The 16,756-nt window shown below is 37.6% G+C and overlaps 5 protein-coding genes across 10 annotated transcripts in view; 3 read left to right on the top strand and 2 right to left on the bottom strand.

Moving 5' to 3' along the window:
- LOC110850626 (teneurin-m) overlaps nucleotides 1–2,976 on the top strand; it is a 54,967-nt gene extending 51,991 nt beyond the window's left edge. For all 4 annotated transcript variants that reach the window (XM_035852583.1, XM_035852585.1, XM_035852586.1 and 1 more), the window contains 3 exons: nucleotides 7–61; nucleotides 165–316; nucleotides 429–2,976. In XM_035852583.1, coding sequence (XP_035708476.1) covers nucleotides 7–61; nucleotides 165–316; nucleotides 429–788 — 567 coding nt within the window. In that variant the 3' untranslated portion in view covers nucleotides 789–2,976. The remainder of the gene's footprint in view (nucleotides 1–6; nucleotides 62–164; nucleotides 317–428) is intronic.
- Nucleotides 2,977–3,258: 282 nt separating this feature from the next.
- LOC110851277 (store-operated calcium entry-associated regulatory factor) lies at nucleotides 3,259–5,124 on the top strand. The gene is made up of 6 exons (XM_022098991.2): nucleotides 3,259–3,576; nucleotides 3,675–3,856; nucleotides 3,950–4,060; nucleotides 4,138–4,379; nucleotides 4,472–4,687; nucleotides 4,813–5,124. The coding sequence occupies exons 1-6, from the start codon at nucleotides 3,492–3,494 to the stop codon at nucleotides 4,988–4,990; spliced, it is 1,014 nt and encodes a 337-aa protein (XP_021954683.1). The 5' UTR covers nucleotides 3,259–3,491; the 3' UTR covers nucleotides 4,991–5,124.
- A 156-nt stretch (nucleotides 5,125–5,280) lies between these two features.
- On the bottom strand, nucleotides 5,281–10,374 carry LOC110851366. Of its 2 annotated transcripts, none has more exons than XM_035853191.1 (18): nucleotides 10,136–10,374; nucleotides 9,860–10,042; nucleotides 9,673–9,768; nucleotides 9,472–9,600; nucleotides 9,359–9,400; nucleotides 9,177–9,284; nucleotides 8,942–9,037; nucleotides 8,742–8,880; nucleotides 8,425–8,659; nucleotides 8,130–8,363; nucleotides 7,918–8,043; nucleotides 7,710–7,841; nucleotides 7,559–7,634; nucleotides 7,277–7,462; nucleotides 6,675–7,147; nucleotides 6,442–6,585; nucleotides 6,116–6,316; nucleotides 5,281–6,011 (listed from the first exon to the last, which is right to left on the bottom strand). In XM_035853191.1, exons 1-18 carry the CDS (start codon nucleotides 10,256–10,258, stop codon nucleotides 5,456–5,458), a joined length of 3,279 nt encoding a protein of 1,092 aa, XP_035709084.1. In that variant the 5' UTR covers nucleotides 10,259–10,374; the 3' UTR covers nucleotides 5,281–5,455. The 2 variants fall into 2 exon arrangements, with proteins under 2 accessions (XP_035709084.1, XP_021954799.1); XM_022099107.2 differs by having other exon boundaries at nucleotides 10,131–10,288.
- Nucleotides 10,375–10,615: 241 nt separating this feature from the next.
- LOC110850776 (protein lin-9 homolog) lies at nucleotides 10,616–14,493 on the top strand. Of its 2 annotated transcripts, none has more exons than XM_022098335.2 (9): nucleotides 10,616–10,769; nucleotides 10,865–11,165; nucleotides 11,359–11,767; nucleotides 11,894–12,443; nucleotides 12,534–12,948; nucleotides 13,144–13,344; nucleotides 13,436–13,642; nucleotides 13,725–13,907; nucleotides 14,008–14,493. In XM_022098335.2, exons 2-9 carry the CDS (start codon nucleotides 10,980–10,982, stop codon nucleotides 14,176–14,178), a joined length of 2,322 nt encoding a protein of 773 aa, XP_021954027.1. In that variant the 5' UTR covers nucleotides 10,616–10,769; nucleotides 10,865–10,979; the 3' UTR covers nucleotides 14,179–14,493. The 2 variants fall into 2 exon arrangements, with proteins under 2 accessions (XP_021954027.1, XP_021954028.1); XM_022098336.2 differs by having other exon boundaries at nucleotides 10,657–10,769; nucleotides 10,868–11,165.
- LOC110850777 (ubiquitin carboxyl-terminal hydrolase 46) lies at nucleotides 14,489–16,736 on the bottom strand. The gene is made up of 7 exons (XM_022098337.2): nucleotides 16,351–16,736; nucleotides 16,193–16,270; nucleotides 15,810–16,107; nucleotides 15,608–15,738; nucleotides 15,231–15,524; nucleotides 14,997–15,140; nucleotides 14,489–14,925 (listed from the first exon to the last, which is right to left on the bottom strand). Exons 1-7 carry the CDS (start codon nucleotides 16,351–16,353, stop codon nucleotides 14,815–14,817), a joined length of 1,059 nt encoding a protein of 352 aa, XP_021954029.1. The 5' UTR covers nucleotides 16,354–16,736; the 3' UTR covers nucleotides 14,489–14,814.
- Between the last annotated feature and the right edge of the window lie 20 nt (nucleotides 16,737–16,756).

A 16,756-nucleotide genomic window follows, 5' to 3' on the forward strand; every position in this document is an offset into this window, starting at 1 on the left:
ATTTAGGTGAGCACAGTAGATAACTCAGTTGTTCAAGGAGTGATAACGTCCGTCTTAAATGGTAAGCAATTTGCATGTAATTCTATTAATACAATGCGTAGAACAATGTATGTACATACATATCTACATAGTAAGCATTTCTAATAATATTGATTTTTTTTCAGCATCAATTTTCATCGAGTTCCGGTCCACTCATCAAAATAGCTTCTATTTTGTAAAAGACAATCCACACAAGCTGAGGGACGACTTGGAGGAGCTCAAAAGGCTTGGGGGTCTCTTCAACACTTCTGTGCATGATGTTGAAAATGGCATCAAAGTAAGCTACTCATTATGCATACAAATTGTTATATAAATATAGAGTTAGTTATAAAATGTCCAAATTACGACTTCTACTAGTCTGCTAACTATGACAATGTTTTCTTTCTCAGGAGTTAAGACTGTGGGGTGGGGATACTAGCATTTCCGTGCGGTACGGGACGGACGAGGAGGAGGAGCGGGGTCGGCTGCTTAAGCACGCCCACCGCCGAGCCATCGAGCGTGCCTGGGAGGAGGAAAAGCACTACATATCGCTCGGCCTGGACGGTCGACGCCCTTGGACGGACGAGGAGAAGGACCAACTCGTCAACAAGGGCCTCGTCCATGGCTACCGACCCTCCGACCTATTCAGCATACACAAATACCCCCACCTCGCCGATGACCCCAGCAACGTCATCTTCCAAAAAGACGCGAGGCGAAAGAGGAGAAAAAGTACGAAAAGACGTCCGCCAAATTCACGATCCTTATTATAGGACTCGGTTGCGCCATTGTTAAGGACTTTAAAATACATAAAATATACATAGAAAGTGTGCTACCGCCCCGTTTCGTACTTAACAATATTTATTATACATTTTTTGTACTTTACATCATGACCAGTGGTGCAGAATTTATGGATTTTTATATTAGCGTGTGTGGTAATTGTGACGAGATAATTGAGAAGCTATTTACAACGCAAAATTAGTTTTACAAATTGTAAGACTCTTGTAAGAACAAATCTAGTAGCAAAAAAAGGAAAGAAGGTTTGCTTACGTACAGGGTATCATCCCCAGGTTGACAATTTGATAAATATATATGACACTTGGTTCCCTTCGCTCGTTCGTCCTCTGAATTACGCTAAATATGCTAATTTTGAAATTCAACTCCAGCAATTAATAATCCTTCAGTGATATTTGAATTACATTACATATTTGGGTTGGGACGAGGCGTTTCAGGCTTTCGAAAGCTTATGTTCTAGTCGCATTAGATTTATCTGAAACAAATCAGCAAATTTAATTCAATGTTTCAAATTTCAAATGCAGAGTGCCATATATAGAGAGAATTTGTTTAGGGTTTTTAATTGTTTTAATAATGGTGTTAATTTAATTAGTTGTACTTTTTAAATAGTCTTATTGCACGGATAATTATGCTGGTATGCTTTAAAATTAAAGTTGAGTTATAATTAGTGTTTGCTCTGATTAATACCTAATTTCTTTCTCTCCCCTAAAATCGGCACCTATTTTATTCCATAATTAAACGTCAGGACAGATTTTCATGTCCATTTTCTTGTAATCATTTTAACCAGTGCGTGAAAAGGAAAATTAATGAGTAAAAAAAACATTTATCGTCTGTGATGTTTGTAAATCTCTACGGAAAGATGTATGTAAATAGTTATTTAAAAAATAAGTAAGGATTTTATTATTGAACGTTGACATCATAATAAATGCAGTCAATCATCGAAAGTATTTATAGTTTTGACCCAGATGTGTAACAATTCATAAGGCATCGCGTCAATAATAAGTACATCACACATTGAGATTGTTATGTAAAACCTTGAATAATTTTTGTACTTACGTTTTACGGGGACGGACGATTTTTTATACATAATATTATGCTTCAAAAAATGATTTATAGTCACTCGCTGAGGAAGTTCGGAAGGGAGGATTTGATATGAAGCAATAATTAGCGTATCTTAAATATAAAATACCACTTACTTTATGTAATAGTGTAAATAATCACTGGATGAAATGTTAAGTCCGCCCAAATTTTTCAAACCTATAGCCGACGACGATTTATAACGGCTTTGATTTGTTCAATCGAATTGTCCACATTCCAAGAAGAAGGGGAGCTCATTCGGTCATCATACAATTATGACGGTGACAGATTATATTGATAAATAGGACTACACATAACATGCAACGATCTATAATTAAAACCTTTCATTCGACATTTACCCCATGAATAGTTTGTTATTATTGTATAATGATTCTATACATAGTTCATAGTCCAAGTGTATATAACAATGTAAAAAGATTAGACGATGTTCAATTTTGTAAAAACTGTCAGTCTGTATTAAATACGTTACGTAAATATTTACATTTACATATGTAAATTTTTATACGCTAAGAATCTATTAAGAACAACGCTATCATAAGTGGATACTAAATATATAGTTAAAGAACGTCTCTTCCCGCATTGCCATTAGTTATGTAATGATAATTACTACTCGTTATTAAAAAACCAGTTTCTGATATTTCTGTAAACGTAAATTTCCACGTAAACACACCCTTTTGAGAAATACATATACGGTGTTTAAGCTATGAAATTAAATAGGTTAGGTTACAATATGATCAGTCATTTAAACCCCATCTGCACGTACACATCTTTCCCCTCATCACCTTAAAGTAACAGTTGACAGTTATTATATAATATTAACGATATTTAGGCAGGCAAACCTTTTCGACATGAGGATTCTTATCTACGAAAAAATGAATACTTATTTTTAATGCCTGCTTAACCCATGTATGATGATCGCTATACCAAACTATGAAAAACCCATTTCCCTAATTAATAAGCAACTTATTGTTATTAATTAATTAGATATTATCCTCTTTTATTGTAATGAATGTACTCACAATCAACATGAAAACCTGAAATAAAATTACCTATTCAATTGTGAAAAAATTGTATGAAAAAATGTCTCATTTTTTGCAAAACTATGAATTTTCTGAAGACAAATGACATATCTACATATGCATTAGTATAAAATGAGTATAAAAAGGACACCTAATTTCACGTCTTAAAATCTGAACAGTCATGAAAAATTGCTTACGCACATCCAACTCCGTGAGTGAACAATGAGAGAAAGCACACGTAGATTATAGTCGAGCATCTCACTATTTGACGTCACCGAGTTGGGTTTGTTATCCTCACGTGGCAACTGGCAAATCTACTATTTGTTATGGTTTTGCCTTCTCATCTCAACCAATATTCTTTCATCGGCAGTCAGTCTTAGCACATCGATCGGTCAAGTATTAACTTGAACAAATCGCAAATTGATCTCTCTCGGCACGCAATAATTGCTGCGCTATTTATTTATTTAATGGATATATTGGATAATTAATTTTATTGAATTGAGATCAAATTTGTTGGTCCTATTCTTGTAAGAACGTAATTGTGTCGCACAGTCGCACTTGGAAATGAAGTGGTCAGCGACAATCGTTTTGTTCGCTGTCCTTGCAGTGTTTTCTCCATTGTTCGTGGAAGCATCGTGGGGTTTTGGAGGTAAGTTATATAATTTGGTTAGAATCACAAGTTTTAAATTATTTATGTGTGGAGGAACGATTTGATTGACTAAACTAAATTTTCTCGTGTTGATGAAGATGACAAAGTCAAGTTGAAGGATATTGAAGTCTTGACGTTACGGCATGGCCACTGGACGAAGGGTCGGAGGTCGCCAGGGGTGGAGCAGTTAAAATGTGTGGGGGGTACTGCGGGGTGTGGAGCTTTTACGCCACAGGTTGTTCAGTGTTATAACCGAGGGTCGGATGGTTTCGATGTCCAAGTGAGTTGCTGTTACTGATTTTATTGCTACATATTGTAATTAATGAAAATTATGCCTGTGACTGACTAAAAGTGCGACTCTGTACTTTTGTAGTGGGAGTGTAAAACGGATATGGACAATGCCTACCGTTTCGGACGAGTGGAAGTCACATGTGAAGGATACGACTACCCAGATGACCCATACGTTCTTAAAGGGTCTTGTGGTGTAAGCCAAATTCATGTTTCTTTCTAAGTAATAAAGTTTCATGGATTTTCCATTATTTAACATTTGTCGTTTCGTAGTTGGAATATACAATGGATTTGACCAAGGAAGGGATGGCTCACGGTCAGCAACAGCAATACCACAACTACTATGGTGGTGGTGGCGGCGGCGGCGGGGGAAGTGGGAGTTACGGTTGGAATGTTCCACCATATTCTAAAAAAAGCAACTCGATCACCAACATTGTCTGCGGGGTCGTTTTGGTTATCATGATCTATGCCTTTTACAAAACTTGCATTGCTCCTTCACCAAACCGACAATACAGGTAGAGATGGATGTACATATTAAGTTAATTATATTTATGTGGGGATTTATACATTTACTTAAACAATGAATGAACATCGTTTATTGTTTCAGTCCAACCAACGATGATTACCCTGATAATCGAGGCGGACCGGGTACAAGGCCACCACCGCCTGGATTTAATCCATCTTACTATCCCAATACCGGAACTGGCTTTTCGGATTCTTGTTCAGGTGGATCCGCGAGACAAAGTCAAGGTCCGGCTGGAGGAGGATTTTGGACAGGAGCTGCTACTGGAGGACTTTTAGGATATTTGTTTGGAAATAGAAAGTAAGTTTCATCAATATTTCTTATGTTCAACTACTCAATTATGTAATAGTTGTACTACTAAATAATGAAGTGGTTGCAAATCAAGTTGTTAGCAATTTTTCACATGTCGGGTATTCTTATTTTAGCAACACCGGGTACAACACCATGTACAATCAACCAGGACCGTCGACTTCATTTGGAGGATTCGGAGGAGGAGCGGGGCGCAGTTGGGGAGGTTCTGGTGGGTCAAGTGGCTATTCGAGCGCTTCGACGAGTAGTGGGACACGTACGGCGTCAGGATTTGGAGGGACGCGCCGACGATGATTCATCTCTTACTTAATAATAAACGAAGCATTTTACCATTACCATCTTGTTATAACTCTGCATATATGTTTAACCAAAAGATACAAAATTGAACGAATAAAAAAAATTGCCTGTGATGTTCCTAAAACCCAAAAGTAATTGTATACAAAGGTCAAACTCATGCTATAATTTTGCCACGTCAGAACAATGGAGATCATTCCTACAAATCCCTGCGCCATGAGCATAAAAACAAACAAAAATTTGGGGATGAACCTTATTTTTTTAAATAAATAACAAGTACAGAGTTAAGATCCATTTTCAACAAAATTTAATAAAATATAAAATGACATTATAAATTACTCGATGAGTGGAAACATATAATTTTGCAAAAACTAGAACGGTTGTAGTTTTTTTTTGATTTAGTTCCTGATGTAAAGTCTGAATGAGATTCACACAATATAATAGAATAAAAAACTACGCTGCCAGCTACTCATTTCTATCCATTTCTCGGGATGATTTTTTGACGCTAGTTTGATCAGCGTTATGCGAGGATTCAGGAACTTCTCCATCAGGCCAAAGCCAATCTGGTTCTGGTTTTGCTGCTGCTGCAGCGTTATCATTCTGAATTTCGCTAGCATCAAATAAGGGCCACGATCCATGGTCTCCCGAGGCTCTATGCACATGAAATTCTTCATTATCAGACGTTCCCAATAGCTTCTCCAGTTCCTTCTTTGATGACGAACTACTTGCTCCACCGCCATCGTCACTTTTTCCGTTTCCACTAGCAGATGACCCAGCTCCACTATTCAGTTGTAGAAACTCATCCCGTGACACCAAATCTACTTCTAGAGACGAGGGGGGAGACATGACATGACCATGTACGTTTGTATTTCTCCGATCTCCATCCGAATCTAGCGGACGTTCGACCCCACCGCCACCAGATGAAGACGAAATCCTGGTACCGTGAGATGGTGAAAAAACTCGATTTTCAGCAGGCTCTCTACTAGACGAACCGAGAATACGATCATGTGACTCCACGTTACTGAAAATTAACATGTTCAGCAATCATTTATTAGACAGATTCATTAACTCTACTGACTCGTACGTCATTAAACACATCAGTAATATATATATATATATATTTACCTTGAGCGACTTCTAACTATGAGATCATTTAGAGATCCTGCTGCACTACTGTTTGAAGATGACGAGTGAAGGGGACTGCCAGAAGTTAATGCTGAAAACTGTTTCTTCTGATCTTTGTTTCGCTTCTTCTGGCCAATATTTTCAACAAAATTTGCCGATAAGGACGACCGAATTGTGGAAGACCCCTGTGACCGATCCCCACTATTAGCAAAAAAAACAATAGTAGTATCAAGTAATATCAATAAATAAATAGTATTAAATAACATGTCTAGTTGATTGACTTCAATTTATTTGCAAGTTCAATAATGAGGAGCAAGCAAACTGACCGTGAATCTCTGCGGACTGAAGGGGACGACGCCTGGAATAGATCCTCAGTTAATGCATTAGCAAGTTGGTCCTCCAACCCTCCACAAGGTGACAATCCAGGGATATTTGTTTTAGAGTCCGACAGTAAATTCAGTCGAGAGTAGCTGCAAAATATTATGCATAATTTTGACAATTGCAACAACTAGTAGTCACTATATGTAGCATAACACTGTCAATATAACGTAATATTAACCTTTTAAAGTTATCCCAGTAATTATTTGCTCGATTTCCTGGTGGAATTTGGTTATTCAGCATGTGACAGTTAGAACTGTTTGTTGGAGTTTCATATTGTTCACTATTCGGTGGGGGTGCAGTTGCAGACGTGATCTCTCTTCTTCTTTCCATAGCAGCAGCAGACAATGGATACCGAGAATGAGAGAGCGGTTCGTGTGGCATCGTCATATCTACCATATTCGCCCTAAAAGCAGAATTTTCACCACGTGGCAAAGCAGAACTACGGGACGACTCCCAGGAGCGATGGTTCAACATGTTTAGCGTAGACCTTTCATTCTGCCCCTGAGAATCAATATTTCTCCAGTTGTCATCTGATCTGTTTCTGGTAGGAATGTGAGCAGAATAATGGTCTGGACCAAATGCAGCTTGAGTATTTGAATTGGATTTCAAAATTGCTACGTCCTCTTGAATTCTGGCAACGTTTCGATTAATCTATAAATAAGATGAATAACCAAGGTTGTATTAAAATATTGCATGCATATACAAGAAATTGGCAAGATATATATATGTATGTCAATGAATTCCTTTGCACATTTCTTTATCAGAGTGTGATGTACTCACTTCGTCAACAGCAATGACCAAGTCAGTCAACAATGAGTTGTTCCTATTGACAATGCTCCCACTGTTGCGTACGGACATTCCCAAATGGATTACGCGTGTCATCATATCTTGAAGCATAACATTTTGTCGGTCATAACCAGTCATAACAGTCTGAGCAAGTAGTTGATCCGGGGTATCGAAATTAAGCTGCATCAAAAACCAAAGAAACAAAAGTAATTATTTAATATTAAATGTTTAGTGCATATATACAATAGATAAGTAATTGTATTATATCGAACTTACCTCATTTTCATTATTGTGGTGACTACTAAAGTCTGATACTTCAGCAACGGAGGATGCACGGGAGCGAATATTCTGCCTAAAATTATAGACTACATGATTAATATATTTTGTTTAGTTAAATACGTGATCAAATATAATCTACTTTTCTTACGTTATGTTGCTGATGTTTCTTGGAACTCTGGTAAATGCGCTACTTGAATTCAATATATTTCGTGAAGGAATTTCATGTGTCATATAATCTTCCCCCAATGCAGTGTACTCTGGTTCTTGGCGTCCATCAGACCTTATATTATAAAAATTAACGTAATATTATGCTACTGATGAATAAACATGTATTAGAAACATTGCATTTTAAGTACCAACGACATGACTGTCGGGGTGTATGATCATTCAGGTTTGAGTGTGATAAGTGGTCAGTAGTGAACCAGCGACCACGTGAAGTAACTTGGGATGCGCCGCTTCTTGCTCTGTCATTGCTTCGATCACTATACACAAATACAAAGAATGTCATTTGTATTTTGAGTAACAATGCAGAGAACATATACTTAATTTTAATGTCAAATGTGCTAACCCTGAGAGCACCCAAGAATGTTGCAATGGCTCCGACAATCTCGAGGGAGGCGGAAGAGGCAATTCGTTTGAGATTGGAGGATGATTATTGGGATTGGAACTAGAATTGATATTCACAGATGATAATGAACTGAAAGCTAAGCTACGATCCACGTTTAAATTGCGACGACTATGATCCTCTCCAAGCGTATTGTTAAGGTAAGGAATTCCAATAGAACGTCCATCAGTTGGGAGTCTAAGTAAATTCACATTTTGATGTTAATATCCCTCAAAACTTTGGACTAGAATAAAATTACCCTTGATGAGTATTGGCAGGTCCGCGTATTGGTTGAAATAATTCCACCGTTTCTCGAAACAGGGCAGCAACGTTACTTTCTGAATAGGACTGTGGAGTACGAGTAGGAGTAATATTACCTCTGGCTTCCTCCATCATTCGTACTGTTGTTACAATCCGTTGCAAATTCGTTACAAGACCCATTTCGGATTCAACCAGTTCAACTTCATGGTGAAAATCCCTTACATCTAGAGAGGCTGAACAAAAAAGTACAAAAATAGTTAGTTAAAGAGCAAAGGGTAAAAACTTGATTCGATAACAATTAAATTCATTGCATACTAAAATCTGATTGAAACCGGCTCTCATTCAAGGTCTGCATCAGTGACAACAACTGGCGACGACGATTACGAAGAAATACTAACGAATTGGCAAGAGCACCGCCGTTTTCCGGACTTGATCTCCCCATTGAGGAGTCAACCTGAATACACAAATTACTGAAAACTAGTTATGAGCAATAATTATAGTTATATAAAACTTACAAATGGTTGAATTGAGAGAGGAATATATTCCAACGGATGAGGCTGTGGCAGAAATACTTTTTGGACTTTAGACCGACCAAAATTTGCACTTGCGACCTATTTATACGTGAAAACACATAATTATTATAAAATCATACATGACTAGGAAGGTCCTCAAATTAGGGCTTTAATTAGTTTACTAATATTGGTCCCAATTTTTTTTATCAAACCTACGAAAACGATAACCCGTTCTTACGCTTTCATATATTTCGGCTTCATAATCTAGCAGAGATCTTTCTGATTCTTGCAATTGCAAGCGAAACTCAGCCCTTGTTTGCGCAGCTCTTGCCAAATTAGAAGAGAGCTATAATAAAAATTAAACTAACTGTAAATATTCCTGAACATGGAATGTAATACTAATTTGCATAAATAACATACCATTGTTTCAATGCTTTCTCCAGCATGAAAAATTCGTTCATTCTAAACAAAATTAACAGCAATTAATTTAACATCTTTAATGTTCCATAAATGGATGAATTAATTAAAATTACAAATGTTTTAGCGAAGAAGACAATGTGAGCTGGTTCTGGGTACTGGTTGACTCGAACGAGCATCGCCGAGTAGCGTTTTTCAAATGCACGAAGTGTCTCAAACAACTGGTACAAGCCCTCAGAAATGTGCTGCACAAATTATGCAACAATAAATTACATTATCAGACTCAAGAACCATCAGTTATTTGATTGTAAATTTACCTCCAGTCTGTTCAAATGAGCAGTAGATATAAGGTCATGAGCCCTTAGACACAAAAGGTGTAACTCACACCAAGAAGTCAGTGCAACCGAAATTGACTGTAAGCAGTAAGAGTTAATGATCATACTCATTGTCCATATTTACTGACCTAGTTGTTTTATTAATTAAAAATATATAATAGTATATTACTTTCACTCGAGGTGACGAGTTTGGGTCCAGCAAATAGCTACTTGGTCCGCCCGAACCTTGTGCCGGTGGGCGTGAGTGTGAATCCCCACCAGAAGCCATTAGTGACGATATCAGAATTTCACTTATCTTGACAGCAATAAGACCACAGAATCGACAGTGTGCAGTGACCTGTCGTAAGCAAAACTACACGCGAACAGGGAACAGAACAAAAAATTATTACGATTTTCACCGACATTGATTGATACTAATAATGAAACATTTTATATTTCACCTTGCCTGATTGTCGCACCGTATTGAAAAAGTTTCAAAACCTGTGAAAATCTTGGACCTCTGAAAATCGATCAAGTTGACATGACAATCGGCCGAAATCTGCAAAGAACTGTCACGATTTACACACATTACAATAACATAACATACGACGTCGATGTGCTTGTGTGTGCCTGGCTCAACTTGCAAATCTCGACTACACTATAAAAATAATATCCATCCCATGCAAAATCTCAACCACGAGATTTATTAGTGTGCAAACGCAAATTTCAGCTGAAAGTGGTACTGGTCATCCATCAATTTTGTGTCATTTTCATCACAATTTTTGCATTAATTAGTTAAATATATTAGACAATTAGTCAAATATTAATTAAATATCAAGTTAATTGGGTTGGATATGGATGCCCCTTGGTGAGGCCATGGATTATGGAAGAAGTTCTCGATTCGAACGTCGGCGGGTGTCGAGCCTCCCTTCGTCACGGGGTTGAACTGACGCCAACAGATTTTTAGTCCAGTCTTCTTCGTCCCTCTCTCTCTCGTGCTCTCCTGCTCCCATTATTTCCCACTCTGAACACACGGAAGCAAATAGTTCCTCCTCTCTCTCTCATTAATTAATTAATTAGCACTTGGAATCGCAAATTAGGTAACTGTTCTTTCTAATGTAAAACTGTTGTGGTTCTAGCATTTGATTTTGACTGGTTGGTGATACCAATTGTTTTATTTCGCTACTTATTTCAGCAGAGGAAGAGCCAGCCAACCGGTGGCCGGTTTCTTTTCACCGCTGCACTCGGGTTGGGTTATCTGAATTGGAAAGAAGTATATTTGCTGTGATTGTTTAATCGAGTAGTAAAGTATGGAACGCCGATCTACTCGAGGTCGAACTTCTTCCATTTCTGAACCATCGACAAGTGTTGCTTCATCATCGCCTTCAAGGTCGGCGCAATACATTGTTCCTGCCGTAGAAGTTCCAATGGCAGGTTATTCGCCAGAGGTCCCGGAGATTGGGGCAGAAGAGGTTGTACTGAATAGGAGAGGAATGGTAATAACTTTATAATATAATATTAGTATATATATATTATTATGAATATTAAGCGATAAATTGAGAGGTGACTGGTTAAGGTGGAGAAGATACGTTCTTGTTTGTAATAAGTGACAAATCTAATCTTGACATATAATGACCCAGTTATCTGAAGTATCCCATTTAAATTAATTAATATATTATTATTTTGCAGCCAGCAAGGCAGAGGAAAAAGAATCGATTCTATTTCGACGAAGATGTGATGGTGACTGACGCATTCAATAAGCGTGGCCAACACAAAAATACAGGAACAAAGAGGGCGATCAAGATAGAGCCGGTGGAGGATGAACCAGAAATGATAATTAGTGATCTTCTTGATTATGGAGTTGGGGAAGAGGTTGAAATTCCATCCGCTGTGGAGGAGGAAGTAGTGACTACGTTTCCAACTAGGAAACCAGGCCGTCCATCGAAAAAGTCACTAACAAGTCCAACAATGGTACCGCCGTCACCAACAAAGTTGGGTAGGCGGTTTGATGGAGACACAACGCCGAGAAAAGGAGCTGAATCTAATAAAATGAATATAAAAACTGTTCATAAAAGTCCAGCCGAGGTAGCTAAAGGACGTAAGTTGTCTTTATTCTTTTAATTCTTATTCAAATACTGAATCTTTAACTGCAAAGTATGAACCAACTAAAGCTGAATTAAGATGCTTAATGATAATTAAAAAGCGTTTAATGATAATCAATTAGGAGGTCGATCAGAAACCCGGAAGAGTAAAGATGGCAGGGAACCTACACAGAGGGCCGGTCGATCCGAAGACATGATTCAACATCGACCAAGTAAAACACCAGAACGTACTCCTGGAAAAGCAGCTCGAACCTCTATCAAAGATGAATCTCGTAAATCGACAGATTATGTCATGAAACCCATTGCTAAAATCAAAAAGGAACCGGGGACATCTGGCAGTTTGGAAATGATGGAGCAACGATACATTGAGAAACGTGAGAAAGATCGTCTTGCCAAAGAACGTGAACGGGAGAGAAAGAAGGAAAAGGAACGGCAAATGAAAGAACAAGAGCGAGAGTACAATTCTGTTCTGCCCCTCAAGAGTCGAGGTCGTCGAGAGCCAACACCCACAGACTTTACTACTGGACTTCTTTCCTCCTCTCAGGATGACTTTAAACAGACTATTGACAAAAAGACGGCACAAGACATTAGCTTGCGACTAAGGAATTTGTTAAAGTTACCAAAAGCTCACAAATGGGTGTGCTATGAATGGTTCTACAGCAATATTGATAAGTAAGTAATTTATTTTATGTATTTATTACCTGCATTTTATTTATGTACATGATCTTAATGCAGCTAAACTCATCATAATTTGATTTACAGAGTGCTATTTGAGGGAGAAAATGATTTTCAAACCTGCTTGCGAGAATCATTTCCGCTTTTGAAGGCGAGAAAGTTGACTCGTGTCGAATGGTGCAAAATCCGACGAATTATGGGAAAACCTAGACGATGTTCTCAAGCATTTTTTGACGAGGAACGTGAAGAACTTGGACGCAGACGGCAAAAAATTCGAATGATTCAGCAGCGCAAAATTACAGACTTCAACTACAAAGAACTTCCAGACGAGATTCCATTGCAGTTAACGATTGGAACAAAGGTTACTGCTCGTTTACGACGCCCTCAGGATGGACTCTTTACTGGAACCATTGAAGGCGTTGACACTTCCAACAACACGTACAGAATCACCTTCGATCGAGCTGGCCTTGGAACCCATTCTATTCCAGATTATGAAGTTCTGGTATGTAAACAGTGACTGTGACAATGTGCTGATAGTAGCAATATTAACTGCATATACATGTCCCCGCAACAAATTAATTTGGGATTTTTAACAAACCCTTAGATTAAAAATTGATTAGCTTGCATCCCATAGTTAAACTAGTTTTCTAATTCTAATTCTATTGAATAATCTTTCTTACGTTTTTCAACCGTATAGTCTAACGACCCAGTGGAGACGGTATCCACATCCAGCTTTGCACTGAAAATACCAAGGCGAAGTTTCGGATTCGGCACAGCTGCGTTCAAATTTCAAAATCCAGGACTAGTTGGCGAAGATGGACTCTACCGATTCCCCACATCCCCATTCCCAGAGGGAGGAATGCTTGGTGGATTTCCCATCCGCCTCTTGGATATGATTGTAAGTCATAGTATATCTGACATTTGTATTTGACATAGATAGGTTGGCAAAATTCTTACCCTGAGAAATATCCATATATTTGCATAAATAGGTTCGACTTTCAAAACTGCTAAAGGCCAAGCGGGAAAAAATCCTACAACTCAAGGAATTGAACGTGGAAGCGGAAAAGATGCTTTCATATGGAAAGCCATTCAACACAGATTACCGTCTTCGGTATGCTCGCTGTGTTTTGGATTTAGACTCAATGAACAAGGAAATGGCAATGTATGTTGAAGGAATTCAGACGTATTGCCTGGAGGTAATTCCATTAATAGTAATATTGATACTATTTTTTATTGAATGCACGCATTCACTAATAAAATTAATTCAACCTCTTACAGCAAATCGCTCCTGATCATGGAGCCAATCAAATGATTGTTCCAGAGCAGGTTCAGGATCAGTGCAAACAGGAGGCTACGCTTATTGTTGAAACGTACAACTCAAAGAACAGTCGTCGAGCTGTACAGGATCCAAAGACTATCGGGCTGGTTAGCAACTTGACTTCCCTCATGCTTCAAATTAAGGTGAGTGAAAAGAGAGTTGTGTTTTTCATTTTATAATTGAATGGGTTTTCTTATTATGCAGTTCACTTTTTAATAATTGACATGTCTCGTGGGTTTGTAGACTTTATCAACTGGTGAAAGGAACTTGTACGAGCTGAAGAGCATCAAGGACACTATTAAAGAAACCAAGGCTTCCCTAGAAGGAAAAAATTTACAGTTGTTCCAGAATCGGGTGGAGATTCCAATGAATCGTATTCAAGCTGGTCTTTGCATATACACCAAATCGTTCTAATTGTACTTTTTGGTGATCATACCTGGCTGTAGTATAACATAATCAAATTTATTTAAAAAAGTTTTTGTTATTTGTAAGAAATTTCTTGAGCTATGCTTTCTCCCATCATAGATATTTAGATATGCTACTGTGACTCATGATTGACTAATAACTTAATAATAAGTTTGTAGCTTATCAATACTACACTACTTTTTTCAAGTATGCGTATCAAATATACTGTTTAAAATATACTTGTATACATTTTTTGAAGAATATGACTCGTTGTTTGTTTATGCAACTATATAAACAATAAAAGTTCATTATATTATTATTGCATATAGAAGGATTATGATTTATTCATTATTCGTCTTTCAACAAAAACTATAATTTGGTGTTTTAAGAGGGGTACATTCTGATCGAATTCATCAAGTAACTATTCTGCAGATTCTATAATAGCCCTCTGTTTATAATTTTGAGTAAACCTGTCGAATATTATGTCGTAAAAATACAATTAATTATACGAGAGTTAAAACAGTTGCACGGGGTTCTTTTAAAAGATAGCGTTATGATAATGGATGGTGGACAAAGTTGGTCAAAGTAGTCGTGAGGAGGAGGAAGAATTAATAAGGAAAGGTGAAAGCAGGAGTAGGTTGTCTTTTATCCGGTGCAGTCTTTGGACTGGTAGAATAATATATAACCCGTCTCGGAGGACTTTTGAACGTTCGACGTGAGTCCATAAAAATCTTCTATTGCTGAGGCATCGATTTTCTGCAAATATTTAATGGACATATGTAAATCATAAATAATCCTACGTTAAGAAACTGTTTAATTATGCTTACGTCAACCATGTCATCATCAAATAGGAGCCAAAATCCATGACTTTTCACTATGCTAATGTAGTGACCTCGATTTGGTCCACTGCCACAGTGAATGACTACGGCTACCAGGTCATAGAGTCGATCTGGATTGACAGCGTCGTCAGACTGAAATTTAAAATTATGTTTCTCAATTTAATTGTTTCAGTGGTTTCATGAATGCAACGTTTAAAATTCGGATGATCCAAAGATACATACTGTATTGAAGAGACGAAGCTCAAGGGGAAATACGACACGATGTGAAACCTTAATATGCCTATTATACTGTTCAACATATTTGAAACGTTTTAAATGGAGAGCCAGTATGACGGGAAGTTTCTTTACTCGCATGCGTTTCTGCGCTTCTTGATAACTGCAACAGTTGTCGCATTTAAATTTGTTATCTCCACACAACATTTCTGTGTTGCTAAAGCACCGAAGACAATGCGTGATACTGGTATTTTGGTCAATATCTACTTGCAAGTCCAAAAAGTCTTCATCTTTACTACTCACCTAATAATACATATAAAATCCGGCTGTAAATTTAACTTCTCTTCCAAATGATATGAGTATATTGAATGTTATATAAATCTTACAGTTTCACAATTGAGGCATCTCGTCTCACTAGTCAAAATACCTTGAAATATTTCATGTACCCAGGTCGGTTCTTGCCCTTTTGAGTCATTTTCAGACCCAGGTTTCTTTGTCGTCTGCGTCTGACGTTCAGCTAATTAAATAACCGAGTATTAAAAATCACTCATTAAAAACTTTCGAGTTCTGAACAAACTGACAACTCACCCAAAATTATTTCATTGATGCGATTAATTAAAAAGTTTAAAAATTCGTGAGCATCCTGTTGAAGGTAATTATCAAACTCTTCTTTCTCCTTGCGTAGTCTGGCAATAAACTTTTTGGGCGCAATAGACCCAACCTTCTTCTTTTGCGTAGTAATCGTGTAGAACAGGTCGGCCAGGCAGGATAACAGCGTTTCCTTTGGTCGCTTATTCTTGGCCTTATACTCTAATACTTTCTCTCGAAACGGTTTACAGAAATACAACGCCTGCAGCACGGAATTGCTGTAGCAGGTGTTTCCGAACTAAATAACAGAATCATAGTCATTTAGTTTGACTTACAAAAAATAATCCTTGTATACAATTTTTTTATGATTCAGCAGCACATACGTTGGCGAGACCAAAAAATCGTTCATTTGGTGGGAACTCCATTCCGATCTCTTTTTCCAACTGCGAGGCGTTGGTTCCCTAAAAGATACAAGATAAAACTGAACTTGGTTAACGTAATCAAGAATCCTAATATAATCCCAGTATTTTTACACACTCACCATAATTCCTCCTAGTCGTTTGAGAATTTTGACGGCCTTTGACGCCTGAAACTACGCTCACCTTTAAGGGAGCGTAATTTCAGAGCTAAAATTCCCCTATAAAAACCCCCACCACCAGCACCACTAATTTATTGGATGAAGTGCAGCTTTCGGTAATTAAAAATTACCATTGGTTTGGCGCAGGCGAAAACTATGTAAACTGCGTATCTATCTAGTTGTACTTGAACTCTAATTTACTAAATTACGACATTGCTTCAATGTTTGGACTGTCTTTATTTAATGGAAACTGGGAATTTGGATTTCAAATTCATGATGATGAGTGTTGGTTTTTATTGCTTTGATTTGCTATTGACGGAATTAGTGTGTGTTGTTGGTTGCTTCGTATTTTGTGAATTTGACATTGGGG

This window comes from Folsomia candida, unplaced genomic scaffold (genome assembly GCF_002217175.1).
Source record: "Folsomia candida strain VU population unplaced genomic scaffold, ASM221717v1 Fcan01_Sc006, whole genome shotgun sequence".
NCBI classification, from domain to species: Eukaryota; Metazoa; Arthropoda; class Collembola; order Entomobryomorpha; family Isotomidae; genus Folsomia; species Folsomia candida.

Bases quoted from the DNA above. Each gene is read 5' to 3' on its own strand.
- LOC110851277 (XM_022098991.2), top strand. From the start codon at position 3,492: ATGAAGTGGTCAGCGACAATCGTTTTGTTCGCTGTCCTTGCAGTGTTT. The intron at 3,577-3,674 runs GTAAGTTATATA...GTGTTGATGAAG, and splicing joins AGCATCGTGGGGTTTTGGAG to ATGACAAAGTCAAGTTGAAG. The intron at 4,688-4,812 runs GTAAGTTTCATC...TTCTTATTTTAG, and splicing joins TATTTGTTTGGAAATAGAAA to CAACACCGGGTACAACACCA.
- LOC110851366 (XM_035853191.1), bottom strand. From the start codon at position 10,258: ATGTGTGTAAATCGTGACAGTTCTTTGCAGATTTCGGCCGATTGTCAT. The intron at 8,881-8,941 runs GTAAGTTTTATA...TTGTGTATTCAG, and splicing joins CTCTCTCAATTCAACCATTT to GTTGACTCCTCAATGGGGAG. The intron at 7,635-7,709 runs GTAAGAAAAGTA...CTATAATTTTAG, and splicing joins AGAAACATCAGCAACATAAC to GCAGAATATTCGCTCCCGTG.
- LOC110850776 (XM_022098335.2), top strand. From the start codon at position 10,980: ATGGAACGCCGATCTACTCGAGGTCGAACTTCTTCCATTTCTGAACCA. The intron at 11,166-11,358 runs GTAATAACTTTA...ATTATTTTGCAG, and splicing joins TACTGAATAGGAGAGGAATG to CCAGCAAGGCAGAGGAAAAA. The intron at 11,768-11,893 runs GTAAGTTGTCTT...ATAATCAATTAG, and splicing joins AGCCGAGGTAGCTAAAGGAC to GAGGTCGATCAGAAACCCGG.
- LOC110850777 (XM_022098337.2), bottom strand. The intron at 15,739-15,809 runs GTGAGTTGTCAG...TTATTTAATTAG, and splicing joins CATCAATGAAATAATTTTGG to CTGAACGTCAGACGCAGACG. The intron at 15,141-15,230 runs GTATGTATCTTT...TTTAAATTTCAG, and splicing joins AGCTTCGTCTCTTCAATACA to TCTGACGACGCTGTCAATCC.